Here is a 23,082-nt window from a genome sequence, read left to right on the forward strand (position 1 = left end):
ACGAGCTGCAGTCAAACAGCATCTGTTGTCATCCACGAAAGCATGCGTTCAATGCGCTTCTTTCTTCTTATCATCCTTATATAATGATTTCTCTTTGATACTCCTAACAACACCACTTTGCCTGATGCACTTGTAGAATACTAACCCCCACACACAGTACCATTCTACTATTACTGTACAGCTATTTGTTGTGTTAAGAATGGTCTGCTACCCAAATAATATCTGGTCAACAGCAGTCATGTGTTCAGAAAAAGGACTGAATAGTGCATTGACTACAGTCTGAAGAAAAGACACTGTGTCACTGTGGCTGTATCCTCAAGTCTTCAGTACCAACAGGGAATATAATTGTAAAAGGTTAAGATAACAAAATGTATGAATACACCTTCTGGAGTCCATCTGGAGGATGAAGAATGAAGCATATACTAAAGAGAACACACTGTGCATGTGTAAACACCCAAGCATGGTGGTGTCTCAGTGATGCTTTGGGGCTGCTTCGCCTGGCACTGGAAACCTGCAGTGTGCGGAGGGCAAGATGAATTCAATCAAGTATCAGGAAATCAATGTCATGCCTTCTATAAGCTGGAAGCTGGAGCTTGGGTGTCACTGGACCGTCCAACAAGACAATAATACCAAGCATACCTCAAAGCCTATCAAGGCTTTGTTTCAGAAGAAATCCTGGAAGATTCTGGAGTGGCCATTACAGTCACCGTAACAACACCATAGAAAATTTCTGGTGGGTTTTGAGGAAGGCAGTTGCAGCACGCAAACCCAAAAATATTAGTGAACTGTGAGGCCATTGCCCATGAGGAATGGGCTAAGGGAAGTCCTTGCCAGAAGCTGGTGTCTGGCTGTGCATCACGTTTGCAGCAGGTCATAACCTCAAAAGGCTCTACCAAGTACTAAAGACGCCTGTCATGAAGGGTTAAATAATTGTGAGTCTGCAGTCGTCATTAAAAGTGGTATTTTTTGTTGAATTTGGAGAAACCACTTTTTCTGTTAGTTGTGTTGAACTTTTTAAGAGCTCTTGTTTGATTGGTTTATTGCTAATAACTAAATGTTTGTACATTTTGCTAATGAACTTAATTTGTGTGGGCTGAATAATTTCGATTGCAGCTGTATAATAGAGTAACTAGAAGTAGTATAACTAGAAGTAATCAAGTGACCAGTGGGTGGAAGCATTAGGGAGGGGTTCTTAATTAGTTTAGGTCCAGCAAAAATCTCAAGGCCAAAGTTTGCTTAAAATCCACCCTCCAGAAGCTTAAACTGGCCCACAATGTGCATCTAATTTATAAATTAAATTAAATAAATTTATAAATCTTTTAATTAATAGCTTGTAATGTCAACTTCCAATGATCAGTTTGTGGTATCACGTGGACATATATCTCCTTTTAAGTTTAGGATGATCATGATGTACAATCAAACGCACCTCATTCTTTCCTCTGCCACCTGTACTACATGAGCTTTTCTGTCCTTGGGTTGCCAGCTATTCAACAGCAGTATCAATATGCATTAAAATGGATACTGTTCATGTTCAGTTTCTACAGCTTGCAATCAATATATCAAAACAAAGTTGGCAAGAAAACCACAAACCACTCTTGCATACTTGACAGAGTATGCAGTAGGCAACACAAAAAAATTGGTATCGTTTTCTCCTGGGCTCCCCCTACAGGTAGGAAGTGTAATTCGTAGCCACCACTAAAGGATACATTTTTCTGGATGAGCTGAGAGCTAAGAAAGAAACAGTGGTACAGTGGTATTAGAGGGTTTTACACAAATATGTAGACAATTCTTATAAGTATTATCCTGTCCACTTCTCCAAAATTACATTCTGCAGTTAGCAGATAGCCAAGCCCGCTGTAGCAAAGACAGTGATGCTATTTGCCCTATTACAGGTCAGTGGAGCATCAACATGATATTTTAAGGCCAAAATTCTACACAGTGTTGCTTTAAAGATTACACAGTGAATTAGGCAGTAAAACAACAGTGGGAACAGTGTGCTCTTTTTGTTCACTATAAAAAAAAGTTAACTTAAAATGTAATTTATCATTTTTTAAACTTTAATTGAGTTCAGAGAAAATGAATCACTTAGATGTCTTCATAAAGTCATTCATCTTCGCTGATTCAATTTAAAGTTTGACACGATTAGCGGAAGAAACCTTTCATTTTGACTGTATCGACTGCCACTTTTGATGCTGACCTTTAAGGGTGAGAGCGCTGTTTTACACACACATTAGGGCTACGATAATTAGCCATTCATTTGTCATGTCTACGTGAAACAGGGAGGTTAGGGGCTAATTAAATCTTCTTAAAGTGCTCCAGTGTTGTATTCAATAAAAGCAACATCTCTGGCTTTTCTATGAAATGCCCAACAAAATACTACTCTGTGTACTCACTGCCCACAGCTTTGAAGTTCCACATGAGCAGAAAGCAGGCATTGTTATCTCAGAGCTATGCAAGTCCTCGGCCCTTAGACCTCTGTCAGGTAAAATACTTCCCTCATGACCCGGGAAAGAAGCTTTGAGGCGGAAGATAATTTTATCTTTCGGAAGTTCTGCCCCTGAGCAACCCTTTCGCACTGGGTCATGGACCAAAAGTGGTGTACGGTCTAGACCTGCGTGAGGGAATATTGTAACAGCAAAAACAAACTACACTTCATGGCTCATGGTTCACCACGCTTCGATCACAGAATGGTGGAAAGTTATTGAGAGTATTGTTGAGAGTACACACTCACTATCCACTTCATTGCAAGGTCCTACAAGGCCCCCCTTTATTATAAGTCCACTATGGCTGCACAATTTATCAGCCCCCTCTACCCTGTTCATCACTAGTCAGTTTCTGAACACAAGACCCATGTTGAGCAGTTTTTACATGTGGTTAGTGGGCCATTCTCAGAGAATCTGCAGATATGTATGACATAAAAGACAAAAGCTAAACACTGTATGTCCGCTACACGCTTCTTCACACACCAACACTTCTTCTAAAATGAAGAGTGTTACTAGAGAGTTTGCCCCCTCCCCTTACCTCTACTGCTCTGGGAAGGCTTTACAGTAGACTCTGGAACATTGCTTTGATGATTTGACTGCATTCAGTCGTGCGAACATTAGTGAGTTCAGGTACTGATGTTTAGTGGCTATTTCCGAATCGGAAACACCACACCATCAGCTCATCTCAAAGATATTGGACTGAGCTCTATCACCTTAGAGAATGCAGTTCCACACTGCTTCACTGACCAATTCTGGGGGGTCTCACACCCCTCTAGCCAGTGCTTGGCATTGAGCATGATAACCTAATGTGGCTGCTTTGGGGCGGCCTATTGGCGGTGCTGTTCTTTGAACATTGTACCAGATTTTGTAACAACCCCCTTGTGTTTTTTCCCCCTTTACGTTTTCTCTCTCTCTCTTTCTCATGTATTGAGATGCCCAGTTCCAACTGTTCCATCCCAGTACTGCCAGACCTGGCTCTCCGCTACCCTGCTCTGGGGCCTTGCATTGATTCATCCTCACCTCACTGCATGACTGTGCTTGTGACTGTTCATCTGCATGGACTTTATCATCTCACTCACCTTTTGATCTTTAATGGTTTGACGGCACATTTGCATTTTTTTCTTTAGTCAGTTTTGTTTTATTGTGTTATTCCTCTTTTGCTTTTTATTTTGTCGACCAGAGGAGGATGGGTTCCCCTTTTGACTCTTGGTTCTTCTCGAGGTTTATTCCTCTTGATCTGAGGGAGTTTTTTTGCTGCTGTGGCCACTGGCTTGCTCAAAAGAGGCTCATACCTGGATATCTGTAAGTGCAAAATAAATACATTTGAATTGAATTAAATTGAAGTGAACTGTTTTGGACTGGAAATCATAATGAGGCTGGTTGTCTTTGTGTCTAGGTTTATGATTAAGATTCGAGCGCCCTAATGCTTTATATAAAAAACAACCATGTATCACATAGGTGCATGTATTAGATTTACATTATCACCCTCCTTTTTCGTCTATGGAAAGGGAAACGAAATCTGCCGCATTTAACAGCACTAACGCAGGTCTACTTAACTTGGGGTCAGAGGAGCAGACTCCAGACGCGGGTCGTGTTTCACCCGGAACAGTTGAGGGAGGGACCTGTTGCCTTGGAAACGAGACGCTTGCTGGACTCAACACAAACAAGAGCAAAGGAAACGATTAAAGCTACCAAATCCACTAAAGCTACGGTTCAGCTCAGTACAAACATACACACCCCGATAAAGCAGAAAAGAAGCATAGTAAAGTGTGTGTTTGGTGTTTGTAACGCGATCTCGGACAGATGAGCAGGTAATCACTAATCACAGATAACGTTAGCTACTGATTTTCGTTCTGCTTCTCATATTTCTAGCTCATATAGCTAGCTAGCTATGCCTGTTGATGGTATTCTTTCATGATGTGCATATTGTGCTTTTACACTGCTGGCTAACTTTGCTAACTCTTCGCACTTTAGGTTATTATGTGTTGGCAACTCCTCAAAGCTCCCAGCGCAGGTAAGAAGCTGCCCCCTGTCCACGCGCTTGCTATAGCTACTGTTTATATGGATTTCTAGTTTTTATATGGCCTTCCCAACAGACATATTTTATTATTATTGCAGCAAAATACTTGTTTGTATTAAAATCCTACTCCATATAGTCTTATGCAAAGGTTAGCTAGCTAAATGACACAGTCTTTTTTATTATTATTTGAGAAGTAGTACACACATCCTCTGTATCTTACCATACATAACAGGTAATATTTTCAGCAAATCCTAATGTGCAGTCACTCTGTCTTTCATAACATAAAAAATCATGGGTATCCTTTAGTGTCAGGACTTAGTACAAAATCACAGCTTCTGCAACTAAAAGTCTTTTTCCATTAGTTGGATTTTTCTGTTCTTCTTTGCAGAAAGTCTCTTGTTCTGAGATATTCTTGGGTTGTTTTGCTGCACAGCTTGTCTGCGGTCTATTCACAACTGTTGTGTGATGTTTAGATCAGGAGACTATGAGGGTCATTCCAAAAGCTTCAGTTTGTGTCTCTTCTGGGTGGTTTTGAGGGGTGTTTTAACCATGACCCTGTTGTAGAACCAATCTCTTTTCTGCCTTTCTGCCTTTTCACAGATGATTTGACATTTGCATCCAGGATGTGCTGGTAGTTTATGAATCCATTCTGCCAAAGCAATGTTGGCAATACCACTGGCAGCAACAAAACATTGTAGAAGAGATCAAAGAGAACACATAAATCTTTGAAATCTGGGCACAATTAAAACCTTGTTAAAAACATCACAGGCCACAGTGATGATTTTGTTTTAATTATGTTTTGAAAGACATATTAATGGCACATTAGGATGTATTTTATGATTAATTAGCTACAGAGATGTTTAATACTTCTCAATAAAAAGGTCAAAATGTGTTATTTGGCCAGGAGTGACCAAACCTTTTTACAAGACCCAGTACACCCAGAAATATCCCCTCACACCTTTTTGTAATGTAAATCAGCATTAAGGCTGCTGACATAAGTGGCAGATCTTGATGGTGAAGAAGCATGTATATTCTCTGTTATTCTGCCTGCATTTACTCAAGTTTTACTTCACTTCAAGCTTTTAATGTAATCTTTCTTTCAGGGTGCGGTACCTGTAAAAGCAGGAGCCCACATCCCAGGAGGTAGGCAAAAATAATAGTTGATCAGCTATGCCAATGAAAGTGGCTTTAGGTTGTGTAATGTTGTAGTTGTTATGTATTAACATAGCGCTTTAACCACTGAAATGTACTACATGCTCAAATGTTTGTGGACACCCCTTCTAAAGAGGGCATTCAGTTACTTTAAGTGGCACCTATTGCTGACACAGATGTCCAAATGCACACACACAAAGCTTGTCTAGTCCCAGTATTGAAGTATTACCAATAGAATACACATGAATGTATTGGCACCATGACTAATTCCAGGCATGGGCTACAGAAGGGTATAGAGCCCCCAGTACTGAGTTCTCTTGTCACTGAATGCAATTTAAATTCTCACAGCATTCTCCAATTCTCTAAAATCTAGTAGAAAGACTTCCCTGGACAATAGAAACTGTTACTCCAACAAAAGAAGGATACACTCTTTTTTAATTTGTCCATATAGTGTATAAAGACTGAGATGAAGCAGTATTGATATTCATGTTTGCTTGCAGGGTTTTAGAGAAATCTACCCAGACTGGATTTAATTACTGCATTTCTTTCTTCTGCTTTCAGAGCCAGCAGTAAACAAATCAGTCCACTCAAAACCAAAGTAGGTTTAACCTTATAAATGAGATTTCTCCATGAATACAACATTTTAAAAGTTTAGGAAGAAATGAATACATTAATAAAATAAAATCTAATCTAATCAGCTACTTGCTTGGCAGTTTATGCAGTTACTATACCGTTCTTGTTGTGTACAGACTCTCTAATGTCTAACATTTGATACTGTTCTTCAGTGTCCTAGAATACCTGTAATATACACAGAAAATGTTTTTGGTGTAGTTTTTCATGTTAATCATAACATATCATCATATTACTTACCCCCACGCACAGGACGAACATGGTCACTTAGTAGATTGCCTTAAATGCTGTGTTTTCTGTGCTAGTCAGTAGTTCAATGACATTTCTGGTGTTTTTAGGGCACTTAAATCCCAGCCAGGTGTACAGCCACGGGGGAAGCGTCCTTCAGTAATTTCTGATAGAGGACAGGTCAATGGGAACTCTAGCAGGTGAAATTAAGAGTTTTGTTATTACACAGTGCACTGGTATACAGTCAAGCCGGAAAGTCTGCACACCCCCTTTTACCTTCCCCAAATTTTATTGCATTACAGAATTATTCTACAATAGATTTAGATCATTTTTTGCCTCAAACATATACACACAATCAGCAATGATTTCGAAGTGAAAACGTATTCTACTGTCAAAAATAAATAATTTAGGGGTTGCATATCCTTAGCCTAATACTTGGTTGATGCACCTTTGACAGAATTACAGCTTCATTTTATCTTGGAAAAGATACTACGTGCTTGGTACACTTGTTCCTGGACATTTTTGCCCATTCCTCTTGGCATCTCCTTGCAAGCTTTGCCAGGTACACAGCCATTTTTAGCTCCTTCCACAGATGTTCAATTGGATTTAGGTCTGAGCTCTGGCTGGACCACTTAAGAACAATCACAGACTTTCAGTCTGAGGTCCAGAGTGGTCTGGAGCAGGTTCTCTTCAAGGTTCTCGGTCTACTTAGCTGCATTCATCCTTACCTCTATCAGGACTAGTCGCCCCGGTCCTGTTGCTGAAAAACGTCCCCACATCATGATGCTGCCACTGCCATGCTTCACTCTAGAGATGGCATTAGTCAGGTGATGAGCAGTGCCTGGCTTCCTCCAGACATGACGCTTGGTATTGAGGCCAAAAAGCAGGCTCCAATCGGGCTGTCATGTGCCTTTTACCAAAGAGTGACTTCTGTCTGACCACTCTACCATAAAGGTGTGATTTGTGGAGTACTGTCTGGATGGTTTATCTTCTGAAAGGTCAAACATATGCTGTCAGAGTGACCCTCAGGTTCCTGCTCACCTCCTTGGCCAAGGCCCATCTTCCCCGATCGCAGTTCTGCAGATAATTCCATGACCCCATGACTTGAAGTTTGAAGGCAGGTGTAGGCAATTCCCAATCATGTCCAGTCAATTGAATTTACCACAGATGGACTACAACCACAATTAAGTTGTAGAAACATCTCTGTCAGTAGCAGTGGACACAAAATGCACCTGAACTCACTTTTAGGTAGCATATCAAAGGGTGTGCAGACTTTTGTACAGATGATACTTTACATTTTGTTTTAAAAAAATTAGCAAATGTCTATTTACCTGCTCTCACTTTGTCATATGTGGAGAAGGGATGTGCAGACTTTCCGGCTTGACTGTACTGGAATATAATATTTGGCACCAGGCAATGCTGAAGTTGAAGTTTAGTAAACAACTGGGCAGATTATTTGCAATGATGCGAATGCTGTAATTCTACTACATATCATAAATCCCTTGATTTTTATGTCTGGTATTCTCTATATTATGTCTCCATGTGTGTTATGAAGGAGAAATGGCATTTTCCTGTCTGTATCCTCCGTCTGAGGTCATGAATGGCTGTGGTTTATGGACTGTAGATGCCAGTGGCACTAATTCGCTCCAGTAAGCTCTAATACATTTCCTTTTTATAATCCCTTACCCCAGGAGCCAGGCGGGGGCTGTTTTACAGGCTTCGTCCCGAACAGCCGTAACCACGCATGAAAAGGAAAAAGTAGCAACACAGTCGTCTCCTGTTGGCACAGGTACTGTAGCCATTCCATCCCATATTTTCATTAATACCCTCAGGGGCCACCCGAAGTATAGAACAGTAGACTGCTTTCTATTCACATGAGCCAGTTAGTGTATGCAAACATACTCTAGGACATGTTATTACACATGCTCGATTCAGGCTTTTGAAATGGAAAATGTCTAATATGTTAAACATGTGACATCCAATGATCCAATGCATTGTTCACTCTTAATAATAAAGGTTCTTTTGGCTTCTAAAGAAAGAATAGGGGTCTGTGGAATGATGCCATAGAAGAACATAGCCATAGAAGAAGCCCTTTAGCACCTACAGTACATGTTTAAGAGTGTTGGTGTGTCCTGTTTGCAGAAGAGGTGATTGAAAGTGCAGAGTGTGTAGAGATGATACACCAGGATGAACCTGTACTGATGGTGCAGCAGTCTCTTGGTGTGCCAAAGTGTCCAAATAGCCAAAGCATGAGTAAGGAAGAGAGTGGAGATGATGAAGACTGTGGAGAAGATGAAGAAACAGCTGAACAACATGCTCCCATTGAGTTGCTTGCAGAGGTGAGAAAAATTATTTTATTTAAGGGAAAACACCAGGGCTTCATCACTCTGTTGATAAGACTCTGGAATAATTACAAACAATAATTACAATGTTCTTGGTACAGTGCCAAAATTAAAGCTATGCAATGTGACATGATGTGGTGCTATGCTGTGCTAGGCATGGGAAGCTATGTGGCGTCTGTGTAGCCTGTAAATTAGAGCAGAACTTGTCAAATTATTCATGAGCCCATCATACAAGGATAATCTGCAAGTTTTATTCTAAGGCCAAAACATAGAACTGTAACTGGGTATGAAAAGACAGTTGTCCTTTTTCTGCAGCTGGATATTTTGTAGATATCAGAGAATAATTTAAAATACAGAATAAGAGCATTTAAATGGCACCTTTAACATCAACCCAAACTCTAAATCTTAACATCTAATCTTAACTCTGTTCTCTGTTCTGAATTTCAGCCTATTGGCACTATGCCAGATGGGAGCTAGAGGGTTATACAAAGGCCCACAGCACAGAGCTGTGAAGCAGTGGAACTGTGTTCTCTGGAATGATGGTGCTCCATCCAATACCTTCAGAAATATGTGGGGAGATGGGGATGAGGTGGGCTGGTGACATCCAACATCCTGACCTCACTAACACTCTTGTTGCTAAATGCAATCAACTACTCACAGCAATGCTCCAAAATCTAGTAGACGGCCTTGTCTGTGCAATATTTTTCTCCAATTTCATTAATCTGTGATATCCTAGGAGACGTCTCTAGGTTTAGTGTAGTACTGGAAAAGGGTTCTTTGACTCGTAATGATAGAAGAACTCTTTTTGGTGTTAAATAGAATCAACTACAAAAGGTTTTCCACCCATCTAAAAAAGGCACTCAAATGATTCATTCAGGTGTCATGGCTCTATATAGAACCATTGCTTTTACCAAAGTATCTTTAAGTTACTCCTTTTTAAAAAGAGTGTAGCTAGTGTGTGGGAATTGGGAGTGACCAAAGTGGGGATAATATCAGTAATGTAATATCAGTTCATGCATGAATCATACATCTAGCAAAACAATTGCTCATTTTAAGAAGCTCTGTGATGAGGCTGTTAATGATACGCTGTTATCTGTGCTGCCATCTTCAGTTTCTTAAGGCTGTGATGGGGAAGGATTACCCACTAGCAAAGAAACTCTGTCAGATGAGTGAGTAACACTTCTCATTTATGTCCAGAGCAAAACAGTTTCACAATCAATGCTTTTTATTTCTAATTTATGTGGACAATACATTATGTACACAAGTAATGAATGTAGGGCTTCTAGCTAATGCTTTTTTTGCAGTCTGTGTCTACTATACTATATATAAATTAAAACAGGAAGTGCAGTCAATATAACAACACACTGTATGTTAATTTGTAATTTTGTAGATGTGCAAGTACATATCTGAGTACACATGACCACACCCTCCTGACCATCTGAATTCTTTATTCTCTGCGGCTTATCTTCATTCAGTTCTTATTTACGAACCAGAAAACCCCGAGGCCAAGCACTTTCTCCCTCTGATTGAAGAGAGGATACTGATAGGTATGATAATATTCTCTCACTCTTTTCTTCTCTATCTACTCCTGCATTGTACACATTTTATAAGCGTTAGCATTTACATTTTCATTTTGTGAATTTCTGAAACTTATTAAAAATATAAGATGCTTAAGGAACATTTGGAGGTTCTTCAATTTGAAACTATGGAGGTGCTTTGAGTGCTTTTTTTAATGTGCTTTGAGGAACCTCCAAGGAACCTTTTTCTTACTATAACGTAGAATTGACTTTTAGAGTTTGCGATATGGAAAAAAAACTGTGAGTTGCAGTTCCGGAAAAGGAAACATCTTGTTGAAGAGAGAGTTAGATGATGACTTGGAACATTTGGGGTAAGCAGAAAAATATCTGAGCATATGTACAAGTTGAACCCTAAGAACCTTTAGGATGAGCCACAACAACAGAAGGCCATGTTGGATTTCACTTCTGTCAGTCAAGGACAGAAAGCTGAGGCTGCAGTGGGCACAGGCTCACCAGACCTTACAGTTAAAGAAAAACATAGCCTGGTCTGAGGAATCTCAAGTTCTGCTGAGACAGACAGGTGGTAGGGTCAGAATTTGGTGCCAAAAGCTTGAATCCTTGAATCCCAGCATGTTACGTGCCAACAGACCAGTCTGGTAGAGGTGGTGTAATGGTGTGGGGAATGTATTCTGGACACCCTTTGGACCTGTTAATATCAATGAGTCATTGCTAGAATGCCACAGCCTTTTATAGCGTTACTGCTGACCATATGCATCCCTTCATGGCCACAATTTACCAGGCTTCGAGTGGATACTTCCTGTATGATAATGCACCATGTCATAAAGCAACACCTGGAATGTGATAGATCAGGAGATTTACACATCTGTGTTGCATTCATGTCATCATGGACCAGAATCTCAAAGGAATGTTTTCAAAACCTTGTGGAATCCAAGCCATGAAGAAAATCGCCTGTTTGGAGAATAAAAGGAGGCCCTACCCAGTACTAGTATAGTGTTCCTAATCAATTGCTTAGTGGGTGTACATTTAAATGCAAATTTAAAATGTTAAACTAATGTAAGATGTGCTACTACATGAAAATGTGTTTAATGTGATATTACTTTATGCGTACTGTACAGTCCGGTACAGCCAAAATTGAACAACCCTGGTCTGATTACCCTTTAAAATTACATATTTTGCTCATTTTATGTCAAATTTCTATTTATTCACTAATGTTAAATATTGAAATGTATAAAACATAACAAAATGCACCATAAAGCTTTTAGATGCCACATTTTAGCCTCAGTATGTTCAATTTAGAAAATTGGCAATAGTATTGGTGAACAGGTTTATCACTTAATATGTAAACATTTGACACATGGTTTTATATCTGTGTCTGTCAGCATCCTTTCATCTCTTTATTGTTAGAAGAAGCACAAGGCTCCAGCAGTGAGGACAACAAATCTGATGAAAATGAAGAGGAAAGTGAAGACGATGATGATGAGGATGATGGCGACGACACTGATGATGACAGTGAGGATGATGATGATGATGAGGAAGACTCTATTAGCAGTGATTCAGAAGGAGAGTCCACTGACAATAACTCATCAGCATCTGATGGAAAGGAAGACATCAGCCAGTGAAGAAGAGCCCCTCCCCCTGCATAGCTGGGAGGACTGTCATTTATGACCCGCACTGCCAGCTTTTTTGGATCTTTTAATGCGACGTTGCTGGAGTGTTTTGCTTTTACATTTGATCTAATTATTTAGTTTCTTTGACAACTGCTCAGTTGCTCACTTCTTCTGCATGAACACAACATCCCAGATAAATATAAATATAATATAATATAATAATAAATATAAATACACATATACATCAAACAGCTGCAAAAGAATACACACACACTACAAATAAATACTTATTTTGTCCAGATTACAAAGATGTCTGTGTTTCTTTTAATGCACAGATTCACTTCATAAAGGACCCATCCATTCACCATCCACTCACTCATCTACGCTATACACTGACCAGAAATAAAATTAACACCAACTGCCTACTGTTGAGGAGGTCCCCCTTGTGCCGCCTTAACAGATTTGACCATTCAAGGCATGGACTTCACAAGATGAAAGGTGTACCGTGGTATCTGGCACCAAGCTGTTAGCAGCAGAATCTTTTAAGTCCTGTTCCTGTTCCAGTCATCTAGCCATCTTAATTTGTCAAAGTGGCTCAGATTCTGTGCTTTTTCTTCAGTGTTCACAGTGTTCACTCCACCAGATGCCAATGTAGATGAAGACAATCATTGTTTTTAACCTGTTTCACCTGTCAGCTGTGATAATGTTATGGCTGCAGGGTGTATGTCCACATGTTTGTGGACACCCCTTCTACTGAATGCATTCAGCTACTTTAAGTGGCACCTATTGCTGACACAGATGTGCAAATTCACACACAGCTTGTCTAGTCCCTGAGGAGAAGTATTGCCAATAGAATAAGATAAGAGATAAGATAAGATAAGATAATCCTTTATTTGTCCCGCAGTGGGGAAATTCTCAGTGTCACAGCAGAAAGGGATAGCAATACATTCAGTTACAAAAATGTAGATAAATAATTTACACTATATACACAATATAAATAAGAATTAAAAAGCAATAACAATATTATTCACAGCAAATGACTCTTAATTGCACATGTGGGGGGGGGGGGGTATTGCACATAGTATTTAAGCAGATAAACATAAACATGCTTATTGCCAGCCGTGGGCTAGATGGGTATAAAGCCTCCCCAGCAACGGTGTTCTTGGGAATGACTGTGTTCGATCCAATACTTTTAGGATGAGTGGGAGAATTGGAGATGAGGTCCATCCCCTGTCCCTCCATAAACCATCCACCCATTCATTCATACTTTGACATAATCCATACATCCACCCAATCATTAATCCATCCATTCATCGAAACATCTACGCAGTCACCCATCGATCCCTCCAACCATCTACCCAATCATCCATCTATCCATGCATCCATCTCCTGTCATCCATAAACCATTCACCCATTCATTCACCCATGTATTCATCAATGCTTTCACCTGTCAATCCATCATCCATCCATCCATGTGCCCACCATCTCTTCCCTATTAATCTATTTACTCATTCATTCTTAAGCCATCTATCCAATAATCCCCATTCCATTCATTCACCCAGTCATTTATTCATCCCCACACACTAAATCCATCATCCATCCATGCATCCATCCACCTATCCAGCTGCCATTCCACCCACTCATTCATTTCTCTATGCATCTATGTAGCCATCAACTCAATTTGTGCACCCATCCTTTCAAGTGTCTATTCATTAATTACTCTATCCGACCATCCATCAGCCCTTCACTTACCCACTCCTCCACGTCCATTTATCCATCTTTCCATCTATCTATCCTGTAAAACTGCAGCGCTGAACATCTTTCTAATGTAAAAGCATCATCCTACAACACGTGTTAAGCGGAGAAACTAGCTCAGCTTATTATCTGAATCAGATGATGAGTCAGACTGTTTATCATTATAGACAGTTATAGACACAGTGTATGTTTAGAAGCAAAACCAACCTAACTTCGTTTTACATGTGTACTACAAGATAATAATCCATCTGCTGAGAATTTTCACTGAACCTCTAACTGATCTCAACATTAAGGCTGATGATTCAGCAGACCTGAAGAGAACGTAAACAAGCTGAAAACACAGCGTGACTTTAGTCAGACTCGGATTTTAGGCGCTTGGACTGTGGATGAGCTTCACATAGGAATAGACTGGTTCTCTGACGCCCCCTGCTGGTCGCTGTGGTTTAAAGGGGCTTCGAAACATTAACGGGCAAATACGCAGCATTTTATGAACATTTTGGGGTGTAAAGTTGGGCTGTAACACTTGACGGTGTAAAGCAACTCCACAGCAATGAACGATTTCAGTGTTTAACTGAAAGAAAAAAAAAAAAAAACTAAACAGGAAAAGCAGCAAAGTGGGAACAAACAGAGAGTTGGATAAAACAATTAAGATGTTCTTGTCAGGACCCCCCGCCCCATTCTCCCTCTCTCTGAAAGGTGAAACTTCTTGGGAGGTGTGTATTAATTGCCCCTCTGACAGCATGCGTGTGGCCCCTGTGTTAGAGCCCAGTCTGCAGCAAAGGTCTGAGGAGCTGCTGGTGAGTCACGGGCGCGCTGGAGGGATAAATAGCGGATTGCGGAGCTGAAGGAGGAAATAATCCAGAGGCGCGAGAGACACTGAGTTTAAACGGAGCTGATCGCGTCCTCACAGGGAGCTATTTAACACCGAATCACACTGAACCAGGACTGAACCAGGGCTGAACCAGGGCTGAACCAGGACTGAACCAGGGCTGAACCAGGGCTGAACCAGGGCTGAACCAGGGCTGAATAAGGACATCAGAGAGACGCACTTCGAGCTGGAGGAAAAAGTCTGCACACCTGTACCTGCAAGCACGGTAACAAAAAAAAAAAAAACACACACACACACACACACGAAACAACGAACATGGTCTGTTTCAGCGTCAGTGTGTGGATCTGCGATTCTCGGCCACTGATGTAGTGATTTAGCGTTTTATTGAAATGTATTCGTCCCAGATTTACATCGTTCATCATTTTACTGGTTAACTGCTGGTGTTTAGTCACTGATTTGCTGATTTGTTAGTGTTTATTTGCGTGTTGATGCTTTATTTCTCATGTATTTAAGTTTCTCATTTTTATTCACTCATCATTTGTAACATTTCATTTATGATTAATATAGACTATTGATTGTGCTGATCGGTCTGTTTATATTATTGTATTATTTTAGTGTTTGATTTATGACTGTTATTGTTTGTGTTTATGCTCCGTCTCGTTTGATTGATGAGGTTTAGTGGTCTGCTATTATTTATCATATTTGTGTTTGATTTATGATTCTTCGTGTTGGTTCGCATTATTGACAGCACTGACTGAGTGTGTATCTCTTCAGCCTCATTTAAAGCCCACAGCTCATTTCCCACATGAGTGGCAGCGGTCGTGTTCAGCCTGTGTGTGTGTGTGTGTGTGTGTGTGTGTGTGTGACTTTGCTCAGCCATGCAGCTCAACACACCCATCAATACAGTCATTTATTTCCCATCTTTCGTGTCTAAAAGTTTGACTGAACTTGTGATGTGGGTGAAAGAGAGAACGCGGACAGAATGAAACTGGATTGGGATTCGGATTATTTAAAGGCGGATTTAGTCGGTCTTGACTGCTGTGAGAGGTGTGAGAGGCTGATTTGCGCAGGTGTGGGGGTTGTTTTTGAGGGACGGTCTAAACCCAGTTGACTGAAGAAGAGGTTGGTTATACGTGTGTTTCTGAGGTTCAGTCCGGCTGTGTGTGCTCTGTAGCGGCTGGTTCTGGTGTTATAGAGCGCTGCGGAAACTCTTCGATTATGCTTTATTGATTAACAGCTTGTTTATTAATGACGCCGTAGAGTGAAGCCTCACATTTTGAGAAGATACTAATGTGTGTGAATATGTGTGTGTGTGTGTGTTTCTGTCTGGTATTTGTGTGTGTATGTGTGTGTGTGTGTTGCAGCCTTGTGTGCTCGTGTGAAACGGCGCAGATATTAGTGTGTGTGTGTGGGTTGTAACTCTGTGTCTGTGTGTGTGTGTGTGTGTTCTGCAGGTTAGTGATGGCAGCCTCTTCATCCTCTTCATCAGCCTGCGATCCTCAGTTGGACCCAAACACAGCTAATGTGCGACCACCTCCAGCAGGTACACACGCACACGCAGGCACACTTGAAGGAAGTCACACACATAAGCTACTTTTACAAAAACACAAACAACAATAAGCTCACAGTATAATAATAATAATAATAATAATAATAATAATAATAATAATAGTTTATTATTGTTGTCAATTAGCTTGTAATGTTTTAATTAAGGCTGAAATGTTAATAATGCTAGTAAAAAGACGAGTCAATGTATAGGAATGTATAATAATTTATTAAAATTTGTCTAATTTGTACTAAAATTAATTTTTAAATTAGCAATTAAAAATAATAATAATAACTAGATAAATCATTTAGCGTGTATGTGTAATGTATTGCGATCTGTGTATCTTAATTAATATGAAAACGTTTAGTTTAACGCTGTATTGCTTTGTGTATTTAGTTTGCTACAGCTCTGTGTGCTGTATAGTGGTTCTTGTATTTTGGCGAGTTTTATGCTGACAGCACAGACAGATAAATGACCGACAATTACTGAAAATGACTGAAAATGACTGAAAATGACTGAAATTACCCGCAATTACAGCCTGAATAATTCACAGTCCTGCTGCCTTTCTGTGATTATGCTTCAGAAAGGGCCCCGGTCGCAGTTTTGTGATGTTTTAACGCAGGTGAAGAGTCTAAATATGAGCATATTTACAGCTGTTTGTGTGCATTTATGTTTGCGCTCAAATAACGGTGCCTTAATGAAAGATGACGGCGTTGCTTAGAAACGGTGAAGCTCCGCCCCTCCGGCTAAATTTGATTGGACCCAGTAATTCGGGTAATTTTCAGTGAAAGAAAGAAAGAAAGAAAGAGAGAGAGAGAGAGAGAGAGAGAGATTTACCTCCTTTGCGAAAATAAGCACACACACACACACACACACACACACACACACGAGAATACTGTAGAGCAATGCTTGACCTACACCCGTAGAAGTTAGAGGAATGAAAATGTACAAAACTTGGATGTAGTTTAATATTATATTGATCATATTTTTGCTGCTGAATTTCACTTTGTGCTTGATGTGCATTCACTCACATCTCCACTCGCTCCACCCGTCTTCACTCTCTGGATCACTCACTCCCTCACTGACTTGCTTATTTATTCACTCTCTCATTCGCTCACTCCCTCACGCACTCCTCATTTACTCTTTCTCTCTCATGCACTCCTCTTTTATTGACTCTCACACTTCTTCACTTCTTCACTTTCGTCTTTCACTTTGGCTTTAGCTGTGTAAGTGTGTGTAAGTGTGTGTAAGTGTGTGTAAGTGTGTGTGTGTGTGTGTGTAGTAAGACGCTACATTTCGTGTTTGCTCGTGCGCGTCCGTGCTGCCCCATCTCATGCGCCTCCGCCTCAATCAGCCAATATCAATCAGTCAATCGATCGATCAATCGCTCAGTATGCGTGTGTGTGTGTGTGTGTGTGTGTTGTAGCGGGTGACGGGTGGTACGGGGTCGCGCACGGCTGCACGAGGAAGCTGGGGATGAAGATTTGCGGTAAGTGGCCCAAAGTACTGCAACTGCCCCCGCTGAGCAGTTGGGTAGCCTTCGACACACTGCATATCTTCCCCTAGAGGGGTTTGAGGAGATGGTGTGCCTATCTAACAACAGGATAGAGACGAACAATACGAGGTTTACACACTCATCCATCGTTTCGTCAGGAGCCCTGGTGACCTCAGGTATTGATGTGGGATCTTCACTCCAGCTGGAGTTGCTGAAAGGAGCTCCGCCAGTCTGTCAGTTCGACCTGTCTGACGCTTGGCATGGTGGGCACGGTGACAGTGAGCTCATGTGTGCCCCGTTTTGGCATAAAAAAAAAACAACAAATGACTGAAAACCCATGTCTGCAGAGCGGTGATGGTAAAGCTCGCCCTCGCTGCTCTTCAGGCTCCTCAAGACCTGAAAAGACCTGAATGTGTGTCAAACGAAGATTACCAGAAAGCACAGCGAGGATCGGTTCTAAAACAGTGCTTTTCGTTGCCGCGGCTGATTAACTGGGGCAGGGAAATGTAACGGCCCGTTAGAATGGTCTCAGAGTGTACCCACTGCTTCAGACCAGACTGCACCTGCCCCTAACGGCTACATAAATGCCCCTCTGAGAGGAGGGGTGGGGGGGGTCCGATTTACCCCATCACTCCCACACAGGGCACCTACAGATTACAGTAACGGTACTATTAAACTACACTGTAAAAATGTGATCATCTGCTCAACTTTAAAAAAAAAATACTTCATGTAGTAACAAGCAATTAAAATGGGGTCCTGCCGCTCAAATAAATACTTCAAATGAACCATAATTTCATTTAAAAGTATTTATTTTAATATAATATGAATAAAACCAGTCAAACTGTTACCAGGTGTGGTCATTTGTGTAGGTTGATCTGACGACTGATAAATCATTTTTTGCAAACAGCGCTTTTATCAGCAATATTTTATAACTCAAATGTACCCCAAATTATTCATATAACATATAACTCAAATTAACCCCCTAAAAACTTCAGAATTTTCTAATATTTGAATATTATTTTCTAATATTTCCATTATCAGTCTACAGCAGAGGAAATCGCTAAATTCAGGATTTCATGTGTTCAGCAGAGGGAATCTGCACTACGCCCTCTTCTGGTGGAAAGCAGTTTAAATAGAAAAGAAAAACGGAGGGAAAAAAAGATCGAATAACAACGTTTTTATTCGTTTTTAGAAAAACGATCGATTACAGTGAATACAACTATTCGTCCCCACTTTAAATCTTTAATTTCCTTTCTTTTTTTAATATAATTGTTGTCCTAAAATACACCCGACTTCTCTGTGTTCAAACCAGCGCTTAAACTACAGCCTGCAGTCCAGATATGAATTACTGTATTTGATATTTTATCCGCTGACCAGCAGAAATAACGCGAATAATTGTACTGCCTACAAGCTGCGTGGAAATGTATGAAAATAATTGTCCAGCACATATGAGGACAGATAATCCGAGGAGATCAGATTAGCTGTGAGACCTTTGAGGTTCTTACCAGTAATAAACCCATTGATGTTCAGATTTACAACACGGAACATCCCCGCTCTTATCAGCTTTAGCTTCAATGGGGCAGACTCGCTGTTTTGGCTTCTGTTTTGTGTGATAATACAGATACTGCAGATGATAATCAGTGTCCACTGGGACAAGTGTGAAGCTCGAGGGAGCTCTTCCCATTTAATTTGGGAAAATTGGCCTTTTTCACGGTATCACTCATTCACAGTGATGCACATCTTCTACTCACCCTCAAAGGGGAGGAATAAAATAATTTGCTGCTCTGAAAATGATCTGGTAACCTTAAGGATTTGTTTTTCTATAATTGTCTTCTTTTACACCCAGGTTTGCCTTTGTTGTTGGTGTAACCCAAATATGAATGTAATTTAATAATATATTTATATGATCATTTTCTAACCTGGTTGTTTCTATTAGAATTAGAATATTTTTTATTTTCCTTACCGTGTCTTTTAAACTGATATATAGAATATATGCCCTGTATTCTTCTTTATTCAAAAGTGACATCACTAAAACAAAGACCTAACATGAACTAACCTTTTCTACATGGTGGTTTGATCAGCCATGTTTCATTTCTACTGTTTATCCAATTTATTGCAGTAAAGTATCTGTTGGATCAGTGTCATGGAGCATCACTGTATCAGTCTATCAGCCTTTTCTGCCTGTGGCCAATGACATGGACCCATTTGGATTAGGCAGCATCACTGAGGCGTGAGAGGGGTGTTCGGGGAGCTCAAATAAGCTATACATGGGGGGCCCTGCATGTAGACCTTGAAAACCCACAGAAAAAAATAGGTCGCTGTGAGACCGAAGCTGGAGATACATTCACTTTCTGCTTCAAGGACAAAGAGACAAATCCTCTGCAGACTGAAAAGAAAGGTGTGTGTTGAACTGTACATCTGTTCCACACAAGTAATCAACACAACTAAAGTAAACGTACACATGATGTATATGATTGTGTTGATGTAACATTTTAATTCACGTGGAACCGATGTACACATTTGAATAATGAAAATTCAACTTCTTTTGAATTACTTTTATTAAATGAACAATTCAATCACATAATCTAATTATATCAAATAATATTGTGCTGTAAGATTGGCACAATGTGATGGAAAGAGTATACAATGTAATCCATTCCAACAGCAAGATTTTCAGTACTGCTACAGCTAGCCCAAAATTACATTTAGTTAGTAAAGACACTGTTTACCAGTGTGTGTGTGTGTGTGTGTGTGTGTGTGTGTGTGTGTGTTTGTGCAGATAAATATTTTAGCATATGTCAATATATTGGTTGATTTTTTTTACTTTGACTTTCATTGAGATTTTATTTTCTAGTAGTGTTGCCATTTTGGGGATACAAGGTTTTTTTCCTGACAGTGACAGTGAAGTGGTGTTATGATAAGGTGCACATGAGGGAATATACTATACTAAAAATAAATCTATGGAATATACATTCACTGAGCAATTTATTAGGGACACCATACTAAGACTAAAAAGCACCTCTTTTTCCTGTATCATTGTGATTGTAAAATTCCTGCAATTCCACCTGATTTTTCAGGTGAGTCTACTTATATATATATATATATATATATATATATATATATATATATATATATATATATATATATATCCATTGATAGGATTTCTTTTGGATTTAGATCTGGTAACAGCCTAAGAACACTGAAGACCTCTGACCACTGCATTATCATACTGGAAGAAACCATTAGAAGATGGGTAAATTGTGGCCATAAAGGGATGCACATGGTCAGCAATAATACTCAAGGAAGCTTTGGCATTCCAGTAATGATCGATTCTTATCAAAAAGCCCAAAGTGTAGCAAGAAACTATTCCCCACAGCATTACACCTCCTCCACCAGCCTGGACTGTTGAAATAAGGCAGGTTGGGTCCATGAAATAATGTTGTTGGTGCCAAATTCTGACAGGGCCATCTCTCTGCCACAGTGAAAATCAAGTTTTGGTGAAGCTGTGGCACCTGCAGCTTCAGCTTTCTGAGTTCACTAGTGGAACCAGACATGATCGTCTGTGTTTAGGCCCATCTGCCTCAAGATTCGACATGTTGTGCATTCTGATATTTAGCTCACCAGAACTGTACAGACTGGTTATCTGATTTACCATATCCCTTCTGATAGTTTATCTGGTCATTCTCTATTGACCTCTCATCAAGGCCAATCCCTGGATGTTTTTTCTTTATTACATAATTCTGAATAAACTCTAGAGAATATTGTGCACATGTACACTAGTGGCAAGTGTACACGGCAGGGTGTGTATATGGTGGGGTGTGTGTATATATGGGACATGTATATCAAGCTGTACTTGGGGTGTGTAAATGGAAGCATATTTGAGACCCGTGTGTGAGTTTGTGTGTAAATGTGGATTTTCAGCATACTGTATATGAGGGTGTTTAGGGGCCCATTGTGTCACGAGGGTTGATATTCCTTGTTTCGTGCTTCCTTTGACAGACTCAATAACCAGTGATGTCACTGCACCCCCTCTAGCCAAACATGTCCATAAATAGCACTGTCCTGATACACACCCTAAATCAGCACTGACCTGGTGCTTATATATACATATATATATATCAGCCCACCACACTGTTCGTCCCTCAGACATGCTTTGGCATGTGCCGTACAACTTGCCTTACACATTAGCCAGCTGGGATTTGTAGTTTTGTTGTTTTCATTCTCTGAAATCTAAATTCTAAGACGGTTTAGAGATGTTTTCTAATGACAACCATCCATTTCATTCTTCCTCCTCCTCTGCCCCATGTAATAAAACAGGCTTTCTGCAAAAGAACAACAGTTTGGATGAGAAAGGGCGCATGGTGGGCGCTTTCAGCCAGAAGCAGCAGCTGGTGAGTGAGCTGAGTGAAAGAGAGCAACACTTCAGACGCACGGAGACCGACTTCTCCAACCTGTTTGCTCGGGGTAAGAAGAGATTCCTTTTATTTATTTATTTATTTATTTATTTATTTATTTATTTATTTATTATTATTATTATTATTATTATTATTATTATTATTATTTTGACTGTTGTTCAGTTTTTGTGATCAAGCAAACTGCTGGTTGGAACTGTCCATGGTGCTGAAACACAGGGAACTGCTCTAAAAAAAGAAATGCACTGAAATGGCACATGTCATTTAAAACATATACCACATTGACAAAATCAGTGATAAAAGTACATAGCCTGAATGACAAAACTGTGTCGATGTAACATTTTATTGATGTATCAATTATTTACTAATGTGAAAACAATGTATTTGCTTCCTTGCTTATGTACAACTATTTCCCAGTCACACAGCTCAGGAGTACATAGAATCTTGTATCCTGAACTTATAGTTTACCTAGTTCTACATGCACAGAATTGTATGTTTGCCGATTTTTCACATCAAATATAACCTCAAAAGTTATTTTAATGTTCAGGAAAAAAATGTTTGAATCTAAATGTCAAGTGTTTGCACATATATAAAATATATTAATTGAATGCAGTTGCTTTCTCTTAGTTTACTTGCTTGCGATGCATTGTGTTCATGTAACATGTTATAGTTGCTTTGAACCATGTGACCTATAACCATCATATAAATTGAAAGCAGGCTTTTTGCTGAGGAAAACTTCAATGAGGAAAAATTGAGGTAAAATGGCATCACTTAAAGAACCCTTCGTGGTCTCTAGTTTTTTTTTTTTTTAGTGGATAATGCAGACTTGCAGAGATGCTTATTTAACTTAAACTTTTATTCAGTATATATTCATTTCACAGTTGTTACAGGATATATACTTCAAATGAGGTTTTGCATAATATGTCTTCATACTCAATCTGTACAATTAGAGGAGATTCATGTTTACCATACTACCATACTTGCTTGCAATTTGTTGCATTCATGTAACACAGTTTGACTCATTGCCATCATGATAATTGAAAGC

At 39.8% G+C, this 23,082-nt stretch overlaps 2 protein-coding genes across 6 annotated transcripts in view; both read left to right on the forward strand.

The window, feature by feature from the left end:
- The first annotated feature begins 4,127 nt into the window (after window positions 1–4,127).
- Window positions 4,128–12,295, forward strand: erich2 (glutamate-rich 2). Of its 2 annotated transcripts, none has more exons than XM_072682957.1 (10): window positions 4,128–4,294; window positions 4,458–4,497; window positions 5,607–5,646; window positions 6,217–6,253; window positions 6,624–6,713; window positions 8,205–8,302; window positions 8,656–8,852; window positions 9,967–10,024; window positions 10,331–10,402; window positions 11,798–12,295. In XM_072682957.1, the coding sequence occupies exons 1-10, from the start codon at window positions 4,287–4,289 to the stop codon at window positions 12,010–12,012; spliced, it is 855 nt and encodes a 284-aa protein (XP_072539058.1). In that variant the 5' UTR covers window positions 4,128–4,286; the 3' UTR covers window positions 12,013–12,295. The 2 variants fall into 2 exon arrangements, with proteins under 2 accessions (XP_072539058.1, XP_072539059.1); XM_072682958.1 differs by having other exon boundaries at window positions 11,773–11,916.
- Window positions 12,296–14,473: 2,178 nt separating this feature from the next.
- The window catches only part of gad1b (glutamate decarboxylase 1b), a 29,998-nt gene continuing 21,389 nt past the window's right edge, over window positions 14,474–23,082 (forward strand). The window contains exons 1-4 of one of the 4 annotated variants that reach the window (XM_072683977.1): window positions 14,474–14,849; window positions 16,039–16,127; window positions 17,557–17,619; window positions 21,943–22,089. In XM_072683977.1, the coding sequence (XP_072540078.1) occupies window positions 16,046–16,127; window positions 17,557–17,619; window positions 21,943–22,089 (292 nt within the window). In that variant the 5' untranslated portion in view covers window positions 14,474–14,849; window positions 16,039–16,045. Of the gene's footprint in view, window positions 14,850–15,451; window positions 15,707–15,792; window positions 15,877–16,038; window positions 16,128–17,556; window positions 17,620–21,942; window positions 22,090–23,082 lie in introns of those variants that run through there. The other 3 variants (XM_072683978.1, XM_072683976.1, XM_072683979.1) reach the window with 3 other exon arrangements.

Source organism: Salminus brasiliensis, chromosome 7 (genome assembly GCF_030463535.1).
Source record: "Salminus brasiliensis chromosome 7, fSalBra1.hap2, whole genome shotgun sequence".
NCBI classification, from domain to species: Eukaryota; Metazoa; Chordata; class Actinopteri; order Characiformes; family Bryconidae; genus Salminus; species Salminus brasiliensis.